This window comes from Lissotriton vulgaris, chromosome 12, assembly GCF_964263255.1.
Source record: "Lissotriton vulgaris chromosome 12, aLisVul1.2, whole genome shotgun sequence".
Lineage (NCBI taxonomy): Eukaryota > Metazoa > Chordata > Amphibia > Caudata > Salamandridae > Lissotriton > Lissotriton vulgaris.
In genome coordinates, this window is record NC_141700.1 from 69,116,690 (window position 1) to 69,129,221 (window position 12,532).

Sequence of the window (12,532 nt, forward strand, 5' to 3'; positions counted from 1 at the left end):
GGTGGTGATGGACGGAGCATCTGAATCAATCAAACACTCACACCCAGTCAAAAGATCTGGGTTTAATCCATCACCGTTCTTTAGCCCACTCTGCCACCCCAGTTCAGACATGGCTATATGCAAATCAGTGTGACCCTGTGCTTCATGGGAACAGATCAGCCTGAACTGCCAAGCCATGTCTTCCCTGGACCGGAAACAAGCTTCCGAGGACAGGTTTCTGGCATTCTAGCCGTCTTCTTCCCGGCTTGCTTGAATCCAGTGCCAAAGTGAGCAAGGGACTCACGTCTGAGCATACCCTGCCACACTTATGGCGGCCAAAAGCGGTACAAAAGGGGTTGGTGATGGACAGAGCATCTGAATCAATCAAACACTCACACCCAGTTAAAAGATCTGGGTTTAATCCATCACCGTTCTTTAGCCAACTCTGCCACCCCAGTTCAGACATGGCTATATGCAAATCAGTCTGACCCTGTGCCTCATGGGAACAGTCCAGCCCGAACTGCCAAGCCATGTTTTACCCGGACCAGAAACAAGCTTCCGAGGACCGGTTTCTGGCATTCCAGCAGTCTTCAGCCTGGCTTGCTTGAATCCAGTGGCAAAGTGAGCAAGGGACTCACGTCTGAGCATACCCTGCCAGACTTATGGCGGCCAAAAGCGGTAAAAAAGGGGCTGGTGATGGATGGAGCATCTGAATCAATCAAACACTCACACCCAGTCAAAAGATCTGGGTTTAATCCATCACCGTTCTTTAGCCCACTCTGCCACCCCAGTTCAGACATGGCTATATGTAAATCAGTCTGACCCTGTGCCTCATGGGAACAGTCCAGCCCGAACTGCCAAGCCATGTCTTCCCTGGACCGGAAACAAGCTTCCGAGGACCGGTTTCTGGCATTCCAGCCGTCTTCAGCCCGGCTTGCTTGAATCCAGTGGCAAACTGGGGTGGCTGAGTAGGCTAAAGAACGGTGATGGATTAAACCCAGATCTTTTGACTGGGTGTGAGTGTTTGATTGATTCAGATGCTCCGTCCATCACCACCCCCTTTTGTACCACATAAGGAAGGACAGCGTGAGACAGCTGGAGTACGTAAGAGTGGGAATTAGTAACTATGAGGAAGAGGAGTCTTAAGTGTGAGCCGTTCAGCTAGAAGGTAGACGAGCCATAATAGAAGGGAAGAGGAGGCGAGAATGTGAGAGAAGTTGAGGTCGCTGAATGCTGCAGTGTGGCTTCCATAAGAAAGAGCTGAATACCTATTTATTTTTTTTCAGAGTTTTATATGGCGCACTTGACCCGAATTGGGTATCAGAGCGCTTTACATAGCACCAGTTGCATTACATGAGGACACATTCATTTTTGTTAGGCACAGGGAGATTAGGTGTTTTGCCCAGAATCACAGGATGTTCAGCGTCATTGCCGAGATTCGAACTCAGTTCCCCAGATTCGAGCTCCACCGCCCTAGCCGTTAGACCTACTCCTCTCCCAATACCTATAAAAGTGAAGGAGGCTGCAGTAGGAATGAAGTTTAACTGCGAGGGAGGGGAACCACTGAGAGGAAGGTAAACAAGAAAAGTAAATAGCCAAATGAAGAAAAGCATTTTAACGGCACAGCATGGGCAAAGAGAGTAGTTCACGCCCTTTTGGCTCCAGTGAAGCAAACCTATTAATTTTACAAATGTTTTTTGGCAATGCCGTTCAGCACTAGTAAAAACAAAAAAAAAAGGTTACCCATACTGAACGCAGCATCAGCAAAAAACTGAAGAATGGCACTCTGTTATGACGTCCCCAGCATTACCATTTTTTGCAGATGCCATCACACATGACTGGCGTATATTTTAATTTTTGGTTTTATTTATCATTCTAAGATAGCGTAGACTTTTTTAACGTACCTTGCAAAGGTACGTTAAAAAACATATTGAGTGCACCAAAGGACTTTTTCTATTGAGGGAGGTCGTTCCATGTCTTGGGTGCCATGCAGCTCAGCAGCAGCTTGCAGCTGCCTGGACCTCGCAAAGAGTTAAAAAATGAGATGGCAAGGTGGGGGCAAGGTGAAGCAATGATGGAGCAGGCAGGGGAGTGAGTAGTGAAGGAGGGTTTTTAAAAACAAGATGGCGAGCCAGTGAGCAATGGAGGAGCGGGAGGGTGGGGTGAAATGAGCCATGAGAGGGAATGGAAATACAAGACGGTGAGGGCAGAGTAAAACTAGAGCTGAGGTGGGACTGCAAGTAAAAAACAAACAGTGTGAAACTGCACGGAGGAGGGAACTGGAAGTAATAGACCAGCTTTTCCTTCAGCACTTTAAATGAGTGGTGGGAGGCTAAGCACATGGCGCAAGGGGAAGGAGCACCTAAAGGCGCAAGCTGAAAACACGTACTTGTATGGAATGGTGAAAGAAAAAAAAAAAAGTACTCCCTGAATGTAAACAGTAGAAGGGCACATGCCATTCACTCCAAAGGATGGTAAGAGGGACATGCATGAGAGAACGGACAAACACAAGAAGAGGAAGGAGAACCACAGACTAGGAAGATGGCACATTGCATTGACAAAAAATTCATGTAATGAGAAGCAATTGGCTGATCCACAGCCCACTGACAGTATTGGTGTTATCCACAACAGGCAAGATATAAAACAAATCTGCGATCAAAGGCAGGTATGTGACAGCAGGATAAAGGGGCTTCTCACAGTGTGAGCAGAAAGAATTCTGTGCGAGTCTTGGCCAGTACCCTGTCCTTGAGCAGACTTACGTTATGAACATGGACATGGGGACGATGGTGCTCAGCAGGATGGTGTAACCCCAGAAGATCAGGAATGCGTCGTAGGCTGGTGTAATGTCTGCGCCCAGCGCTGGAATGTAACTGTGCTTCTCTTGAAACCATTTTGACCAGACGCCAGCAGCGATGGCTAGACAAATATTTGTTAAGACCAGCACAATGAAGATCTGAGGGGAAGAGAAGTTTAAGAGAGGGCATGAAGGGTGTAAAAACACACTATAAAACTCTCAGCGGATTGCTGGGTCAGTGTTATTGAAGTGTGGAATAGAAACTCAGCCAGTTGTGTGAACTGGACAGTGTTTGTCATGTAGAAGACATTTTCCTCCTGATATTTTTCCCCAAAAACTTTTTTATAGGCGAGCTATGAGCAAATAGTGGGTTTCGTGTTTATGTTTTTTTTCCCCTTCAGATGAAATATTACACAATACTTTCAACCTTTTGTAGCAATAATGTTGTCAACGTTGGTAACGTCAAGTTGTTTAAAAAAAGGTTTAACGAAACACTTCAAGGAGCTGGCAGAGAAGTCCAACAACTGCACTTTTTTTGTGAGATTCGTGGATCGACTGAATAGTTTACAACAGTTAAACGTTAGATACCTTAATGATAGCAAATTAGCTTAATTCAGTGCCGCACCATTGCGCATGGTTGTGGAAATGCAGAGTCGAGCCACTTTCCTATTGGCAGAATCGTCGTTTTCGCAATACTACACATGCAGAGCCATTACGTGCAGAGAGGATTCCTACTAGCATTGTTTAACAAGTGAGACCTTAATTGTCTTCATTTGTACAACTATATTCTACATTCTGGGTAAAAAACGTTGATAATTACATTGTCTTAACTAATCGTTTCCATGACACAGAGCTGCAGAGATCATACCTCCCTGCCCTGAGTGTAGGACGCAAGCTACATGAAGCCATGTTTAACATATAACCAACTCTTACTTACTAGGATGACAATTTGGTTGGTCAGGAGGTCGAGTTTAGTTTTCTTCACATTGATCTTGCCACAGTTTTTCATTATCTTTGAATCAATACCTGCAAGAGAGGTGGTTACCACGGTTACTTGCGAAGGCAAAGTGAGTGCGAATACCTTAAGATGTGCAGACCACTGGAATCCATGGATGTTGTGAGACTCTACTCAGTATGGTAACTTTACTTGTGGAGAAATCTGAAAGAGTCTTCTTGTATAAGTAATCGGGTCAGATCTTGAGAAGGCTGGACTGTGAGATCTCCAGAAAACACCAGTCCTTGCAAACATCTACAAGCTTGCAATGACTGTAAGCAAAGGATAGCAGGCATCCTCGGAAAGCAGTCATTTAACTACTAAAATGTGCAAGCAATTTAGCCAGTAGTCCTGCCTAAATATACTTCAGAAGCTTTAGAACCTAGTGCAGTGCTTAGCATGCCACACCTAGCCACTTACAGCTCCAGGTGAATACCTTGGTCTAGGTGCCAGTGGCAGCCAGAACGTCAGCCAAAAACGTATTGCTTTGTTTACAAAGTATAAGGGGGCTACTGAAAGCTCAAGCCAGGCTCGAGCCGGATACCTGACTTAGGTTCAGCTCGAGGTGCTCTTGGACCCTGTAGCCCTAAACGAGCCAAGCTTTCCAACATTGCCACCCACGCTCTAACTTAGTGCACAAAGAATTTAAAACAAGCAGTTACCTTTGATGTAAAAAAAAGAAACGAGAAATAGATGTAGAGCTACTGGTTGAATTGCACAATGTGATAACATAAACCTTAGGATAAATCCTGGCTTTCGCCGCTTGACAAAATTGTGTGATCCTAGGCAAACATTTTATTTCACCGGGCCTCCTTTTCTTTATTATCACATACGCAGCACTTTCGAATGTGTGATTTCATGACGTGCGCTGTACAAAAACCTTTTCTGTTTGATTTAATAGACTCTAAAGTTGCCCTTTGGATATTACGACCTTAGGCCACATATAGGTACACAGGACAGCTGTCTTGCCTCTTAGTTCACTTTTGGCATAGTCGTAGGAGTGTGGGTGGGGTCATTAATAGTATCACTTTTAATAAATGCCAATCAATGTGTTGATATAATCTGATGTACTAAAGTGAAAGGTTTCCACATGTTAAAGAGATACACTTTTTAAAATTATATAAAGGCTTTGTTATATTTTTACATGCTATCTGCTGCTTGATTTACCTGCCGAATATTTCCAAGGCTTGGCATCTACACAGGCTCATAGAGGCAAGCGAGACACATTGCTCCTCTCTCTCTGGGAATCTGCTCCCTTACCCACTTTTAGCCATAGAGAAGAGGGTTAGCCCTGTAGTTGTACTAAGTCTTATGAATGCTTGTTTAGTCATTCATTCCTCCTTCTGTTCCACATGTTTCTTCTCAAACCTAACTCCTCGTGCCCCGAAATGAGCCAGTGAGTGCAATGGAAGCCGGAGGAGTCTGATCGCACTGACAGTCCAGGCCACTCTTACAACCATCAACTGGAAGATTCTGATGCACACAGTAAGAATGATTTAAGGGACTAAAGGGTGGTGGGGAGTATTGTATTGTAATTGTGTTTATATATCGCTTACTACCCTTGACGAGGCATCAAAGCACTTTTTTGGTGAGTAGCACTCTACTCCGGCACCCATAAAGGATTAGTGGTGAATTAGTATAATGAAAATGTGATAGTAATTTGAGTGGTGGATATGTTAGTCAGTTTTTTTGGATTGAGAAGGGTAGTGGAGGGATAGTAGAGGGAAAAAGGTTTGCATTTATATAGCACTTGCTACCACTGATGGGGTGTTGAAGCGCTTTTTCGGTGAGTAGCATGCTACTTCGGAACCCATAAAGGATTAGAGGTGAATTAGGATAGTGAAAATATGAAAGTAATTTGAGTGGTTGATATGTTAGTCAGATTATTTAGATTGAGAAGGATAGTAGAGGGACAAAATAGGGAAAAGGGTTTGCATTTATATAGCGCTTGCTACCCCTGATGGGGTGTTGAAGCGCTTTTTTGGTGAGTAGCACGCTACTTCAGAACCCATAAAGGATTAGTGGTGAATTAGTACAGTAATTTTAGTGGTTGATATGTTAGTCAGATTATTTGGATTGAAAAGGATAGTGGAGGGATCGAGAAAAAGTTTGCATTTATATAGCTCTTACTACCTTTGATGGGGTGTTGAAGTTTTTTTTGGGCGAGTAGCACGCTACTTTGGAACCCATTGAGTGTTAGTGGTGAATTAGTATAGTGAAATATAAAAATAATTTGAGTGGTGGATATGTTAGTCAGTTATTTGGATTGAGAAAGGTAGCGAAGGGGAAGAAGAGGTAAAAAGGTTTGCATTTATCTAGCGCTTGCTAGTCGCAGCCAGCATTAATCGCGGGGCGGGGAGCGGTGCAGGGAGGGTCGTGCGGGGAGGGGTTAGAGGTACATTTAATAATACATTAAAAAGCGTACCTTTTGGCTGGCCGGGTCCCTTGTTTTCTTGGCTCCTGCTCCTGATTCTGTCAGAAACAGGAAGCAGGCAGCCTCCCTTCCCTCCCCTAAGCCAATCACAGCGCTGCAATTGCAGCTTTGTGATTGGAGGGGACATTGTCCATCCAGGGGCTTACGGGGAGGCTAGTTTCTCCATGTAGGCTGAATTGTAGCCTGCATGGAGAAAGGTCAGAGTGCACAAGACTGGATTGGGTGGCCCCCGAGGACCGACCAAACAGTCATTGCGCCCTCAGGAGTGGGCACACCACTCCTGCCCTGCCCAGCCCTGCTCACAGAGCAGCCCGCCCACCTGTCTGCAACCAAACCCTTCTGCTTTCTTTCTAAAAATGCATTGTGATAGCATGAGTTGTAAAATCATTCGGTGTAATGGATGTTGCGATGTAAAAAACGTGTTTTAAAGGCATGGGTTGTAAACGTTTGCGTTGTAACGTGTCCTAATATCAAAAGTACAGATTTCACATACACCTACCTTGACAATAGAAATATATCTAGTGGTGTAGCAAGAGTGAATGGGGGGCATTCCATACCAGGCAGCAAGAGTTTGGGGGGCAGCTGCCGGCGGGCCCCGACTCTTACCTGTGGCTGTTACGGGGCAGCAGCAACCTTCTATCTCAAAATTCTTAGGCTCGATATCCAGAAGAACAGTCCGTTAGCGCCCCTTTCTGTATCAGGCCCTAAAATTCATCATTTGATGACATATGGATGGAAAAACGAATAGGCTATATTGTACACATCTATTTACAGCTTAAAGACACGCACATCCATTGAGAAACAAATCATCTCTGGGCTGGATTGCGCTCCATTAAGGTTGACTAACCAAGCCTCTAGCTCTTCAAGAACTGCCACCTCCTCAGTGCCAGGAGGGTGTCTTTGTGAACATCTTCCAACCTAGAGCCCACACGGTCAGTTGACTGTACCTGCATAAATGACCAGCCCGTAGCAGGTCTTGGTGTTCCGGATCTTGCAGCCCCGCAGCAGCATCTTCTCATTGTCCACGGGGTATTTATCGCCCCTCCACTCCAGGGTTCCAACAAACGTGTGCATCTTGCTGTTGGGTTCCTCGCAGATCACACTGCCTGCACCACAGACGATAGATAATGAGGACAGCACTAATTACACAGCAGCAGCATAAACTACAACCTCAAGTGACGTTAGACCTTTCCCTGGAGTCCGACAGATAACAATTCTAACATTGCTGTTGTGCTTTGATGAGGTGTGTAAACATCGCACTTCCTGTTCACAAGGTTGTTGCAGTCTAGCCTAGTCACACTACGCTCTATGCCGCTGCTAAGGGTGAATCCATACTGCAAACGTGCTAGGATCAGCCCCTTTGGGATACTTTACCAAAGAAGTGCATTAAACTACTTTTGTTGCCTACATTTTATGTTCTGTACGTAAATATGTGGCGCAGGGCTGTGGAGCACTAGGCGGCAGTGGGCTTGTGTCTGCATATCTGAGTAAAATTGAAGATAGCAGCTGTTAAGGTTTTTTAGCAAAGTACTATAACTTTCAAGCAATATTTACAAAGCTCAAACCCCCAATTGCTACATTTAGCAAAGGCTAAAGACTCCCCTATTTTTTTAAATATCCTATTGTTTAAACCACATGGGATTGAAATCAGTTCGCCCCGATACCCTAATAAATGACCCTTCTCCTAGTTACACTAAAAATCTAGTGGTGAAAGTAGATGTTTGATTAGTGCAATAGATAATCAACTTTAAAAATTATACTCTGTCCTGTCAGAGAACAAACTGGGTTAGCATGAGTTTGCCTTATAGCCCAGCTCCAGAGACTGGCCTCTTCAGGGCCAATGGAAATACCTCTTAAACCAGGAAAGCTAGAGATGAATCAACTGTGTCCACTTGGCATGGATTAGTCATTTCGGGGTGAGGGAACAGGAACAGATGGCAGCACACTGCTGCCTTAACAGTTCTTCCTTTTGTACTGAAGATCCTAAATGGGGTGCGTGCTCAGTCTCAGAAACTGAAGCCATTTATTCCCAGAGCGACCCCAGTTTTTTTTCTCACTGGGCTCCCAGCACGATGGGGAAGTAGTTTCAAGACATGAAGATGTAAGGTGGCTTCATCACCATAGGGGTTTTCTGAAAGGGCATACCAAGATCTTATAGAGGGAGAAAGGCTGGAGCAATCTTGAATAGGGAACTATGGGATGATTGGCAGCAAGCAGGAGTATAACGCTGACCCCTGTAACCCCCTACCCTCCAGGGGGGCCCGACACTTCGAATTGTTGCGTAACATTAGCCACAGCAGTCCCCACAGTGCAGGTGGGCCAAGCTCTAGGGGTCCGACTCTGGCATAGTGCACGGGTGGCGGCCCTGGTCTAAGAGCTCCTGACTGGGTCCAGAGCGTGGGGGACCGTCTCTATGTACTTTGCAGGAGAACCCCCTTAAGTTTCGTAATGCAACAGATTTCAAAGTGGCCCCCAATGCAAATGAAGGCCAATAAACATTGTTACGCCCTAGGGGACTCAGGGGTCCCTCATCAAATTCTGCCTTGAGCCTCGGCAGCCTTTGCCCCTGTTGCAGCGATAACAGGAGTGGAGCAGAAGGACTTTACCAGTCTGTGTAATTTCTTTTTTTCATAATTCTGTGATATTTTGGGGAAATTACGTGAAATGACATGTAATTACCCAAAATGCAAATAGGGCATTCAGTACTATACTTTAGAATATATTTTAGCAAAAAATGTATACTCATCCATTTTGGATGCTAGGACGCATTTCATACTAGAGAAATCGCACCAAATACAAAGAATTGCGAATGACAGCCCTTCGCATTACGGTCATTCGGTGCTGTTCCCATGCTATAATTTATGCGACACAGTCGTGCATAATTACATAATGAGGCTTAATGGTGGAATTTCGTGAATTTTGTGTAACAAGCATACTGTGAAATTCCCCAAATGTGGCCAATTATGGCAGCTTAACTGAAATGTTACCCAGGCTTATACCCCCCACAGGACCCCAGCCCTTATGGCGGGCGGTCCCTTTTTCCAATGGGATGGCGGCGGACAAAGTCCGCCCGTTATCCTAATGGGGGCCTTAGTGTGCAGGCAAGAACAGCAAACAGCTGTAAGGAACACACCTTTCTACCTCAAACGTGTGACCTCTGGGCATACATAGATTTACTGCCTGCAATGCTGCACATGCCTTGCACTGGCTGCTCAGGAGTGAACTGGCCGTGACAGGCTGAGGCAACTTGGTGCGCAATCCTCTCCTTATGTTTGCTTTGGAGGCAGAAAGAAAGGCACGGGCCTGACAGCTAGGATGCCTTTATTAACTCTTGCTCAACTTTGTAAAAGTAGTTATTACAGCTTGATTGTTAGGATAAATTAATGAGAGGCCCTGTCCTGAGCAATTATCAAGGGTGCCCCTTGAAATGCGGGGCCCTAGGCCAGAGCTCACTTTTCCCATGCTTTAAAACGGTGCACAGTCAAAATATCGATTCCTAATTATCGTCCTACATTAATATCGAGTTTAACATATCGAAGGTCAAGAATATCGAGGTCAAGAATATCGTTGGACAGAATATCAACCCTAAGTAAGTAATATCGATTTATTTTATATCGATGTAAGTAATATCGAAGTTAGTAATATCGATATTTGTTTGTTGTTATGTATTTTATTATGTATTTTATATGTATGTGTTATATGTTTTTTTTAAGTTTTTTTTTGTTTTAAATTATATGTGTACTATTTTTTGTATATTAAAAATTTTATTTTTTATCTAATTTTCTGTTTTAGTACTGGAGCGGGTTGTGGGTTTATAGAGGAATAGGGTGGGAAGTAATTTAATTATAGTAAATTAATTGTTAATTTTTAGTAATTGTAATTTAATTTGTTGCGTTTAAGTTCTGTACCAGGTTCTGGGTTTATAGGGGAATAGGGTCAGAAGTAATTTAATTGAAATTAAGTAATTATTTGTTTTTTATTGGTATTGATAATTTTTTTATTTCTAATTCATTATTAATTGGTAAATAATTATTTTAATTGCTAATTCATTTTTTTATTTGGTAATTAAGGTTTGTAATTGGTAATTACATTTTGTAATTGCCAATTAATTTTTTACAATTGGTAATTGATATTTTTAATTGTTAAATACTTTTTATTAATTGGAAATTAATTTTATTAATTGGTAATTAATTTCTCATAAAAAATGTTTTTTTTTTTTAAAAATACATTTATTTACCATTTTTTAATTGTTAATCAATTTTTAATTATCAATATGTTTTTTGTTTTGAAAAATATTTTAGTGTTCAACATTTATTATTTGGTAATTTATATTTATTACCTCATATTTATTGGTATTTATTGTTCATTTATTGTTAATTAATTATTCAATTCTAATTATGTTTTTAGTAATTATTAATGGATAAATGATGTAGAGTTATTTAAAAATGTTATTTATTATTTTGTTTACAACAATTATTTATAAGTATTTTATTTTTAACTTCTACGCTATCCAATGCTTTCCCTACTGTTGCACTCTCTGGAGTGGGAATAGTAATTTGTACCCCTACACTATCCAACGCTTGCCCTACTGTTGCACTCTCTGGAGTGGGAATAGTCATTTTTACCCCTACGCTATCCAACACTTTCCCTACTGTTGCAGTCTCTGGAGTTGGAATAGTAATTTTTACCCTTACGCTATCCAACGCTTTCCCTACTGTTGCACTCTCTGGAGTTGGAATAGTAATTCTTACCCCTATGCTATCCAACGCTTTCCCTACTGTTGCACTCTCTGGAGTTGGAATAGTAATTTTTACCCCTACGCTATCCAACGCTTTCCCTACTGTTGCACTCTCTGGAGTTGGAATAATAATTTTTAACCCTACGCTATCCAACGCTTTCCCTACTGTTGCACTTTTTGGAGTTGGAATAGTAATTTGTACCCCTACGCTATCCAGCGCTTTCCCTACTGTTGCACTTTTTGGAGTTGGAATAGTAATTTTTACCCCTACGCTATCCAGTGTTTTCCCTATTGTTGCGCTCTCTGGAGTTGGAATAGTAATTTTTACCTCTACGCTATACAACGGTTTCTCTACTGTTGCGCTCTCTGGAGTGGAAATGGTAATTTTAAGTTCTATTCTATCCAACATTTTTATTACTGTATTTTTTTTACTTATGGATTTTGAATAGTATTTTTATTTATTTAGCTATTTATTTTTTTTGTATAAATTTAGATAATGTAGTATATAATTAATGTAATGTAAAAAATATTAAAGGTATATTTAATTTTTTTAATTTATTAAACGTAATTTTTTACTTTTTATATATGTTTTTGTTTTATGTTTGTTAATGCATTTGTAATTATAATATTTTTTATTAATTTATAAATTATTAAAAATAATTATTACAACTTATTGTTAAGTATGTATATATTATATATTTTCTGTATATGTTTAATTAATGTATTATTATATATGTATTATTTATTAATTTTGAACATTATTAGATATTTTTAATTATGTTTATTTTATTTATTAGTGTTATTTACTTTATTTTACATTTATATTTTTACAGAAAAAAACGATCTTTTTAACATCGACATTTTTAACATCTATATTTTTTTCCGATATTTTTGTACTTTCCATGTTGTAGATAGGATGTCGATATTCTTGCCTTCGATATTTCTGCATTGATATTCCTGTAGGTCGATATTTTCTAGGTTGATATTTTGTCAGTGATTCCTTTAAAACGTCTCCGAGTAGTAGTCTGGCCAGAAGACCTGGGGGCTGTAGAAACAACTAGGAATATATTTTCCATCTGCAAGAACTGCGTGGAACTAACTCCTATTTTTCAACATGTGGATGACCGAGAAATGCTGCTGGGGTTTCTCAATCAATGCGCAGGCAAGACTTCCAGGTTTGAACCTGCCAGGGCTGAAGACTTGATTCTTTATTTGCTGAGCTGATTTAACGTTATGAAATTGTACCAAGAGTTTTATTTTTTTACATCAAAGACTTCTTAATAAAGATTTTTTACGATAAATGCATGTGTTCGTGGTACGTCAATGCAATGTACACAGTGTCCCAACTCGGAAGCTCAGAAAGTAACTTTAGAACAGGATGCAGTGCTGCTCAATCGCGAGTGCCGGCACTCGCGATTGAGCAGCACTGCATCCTTACTATCGGTTATCGTACCAGACTATCTTGAACGTCTCTATATTCCCGATTGTGGTCTGCCTGACGTTCTTTGGCTGGCCATACCTTGGCCCTTCTTCAGCCCTACACAAGCACATTGCTAACTGGAATCGAATCCAAGCTGACCCCAACAGGTCACA

At 41.6% G+C, this 12,532-nt stretch overlaps 1 protein-coding gene across 1 annotated transcript in view; it reads right to left on the reverse strand.

Moving 5' to 3' along the window:
• The window catches only part of ATP8B3 (ATPase phospholipid transporting 8B3), a 379,813-nt gene that overhangs the window by 178,736 nt on the left and 188,545 nt on the right, over positions 1–12,532 (reverse strand). The window contains exons 10-12 of the mRNA XM_086947162.1: positions 7,149–7,307; positions 3,711–3,799; positions 2,739–2,932 (exon numbers count right to left, since the gene is read on the reverse strand). Coding sequence (XP_086803288.1) covers positions 2,739–2,932; positions 3,711–3,799; positions 7,149–7,307 — 442 coding nt within the window. The remainder of the gene's footprint in view (positions 1–2,738; positions 2,933–3,710; positions 3,800–7,148; positions 7,308–12,532) is intronic.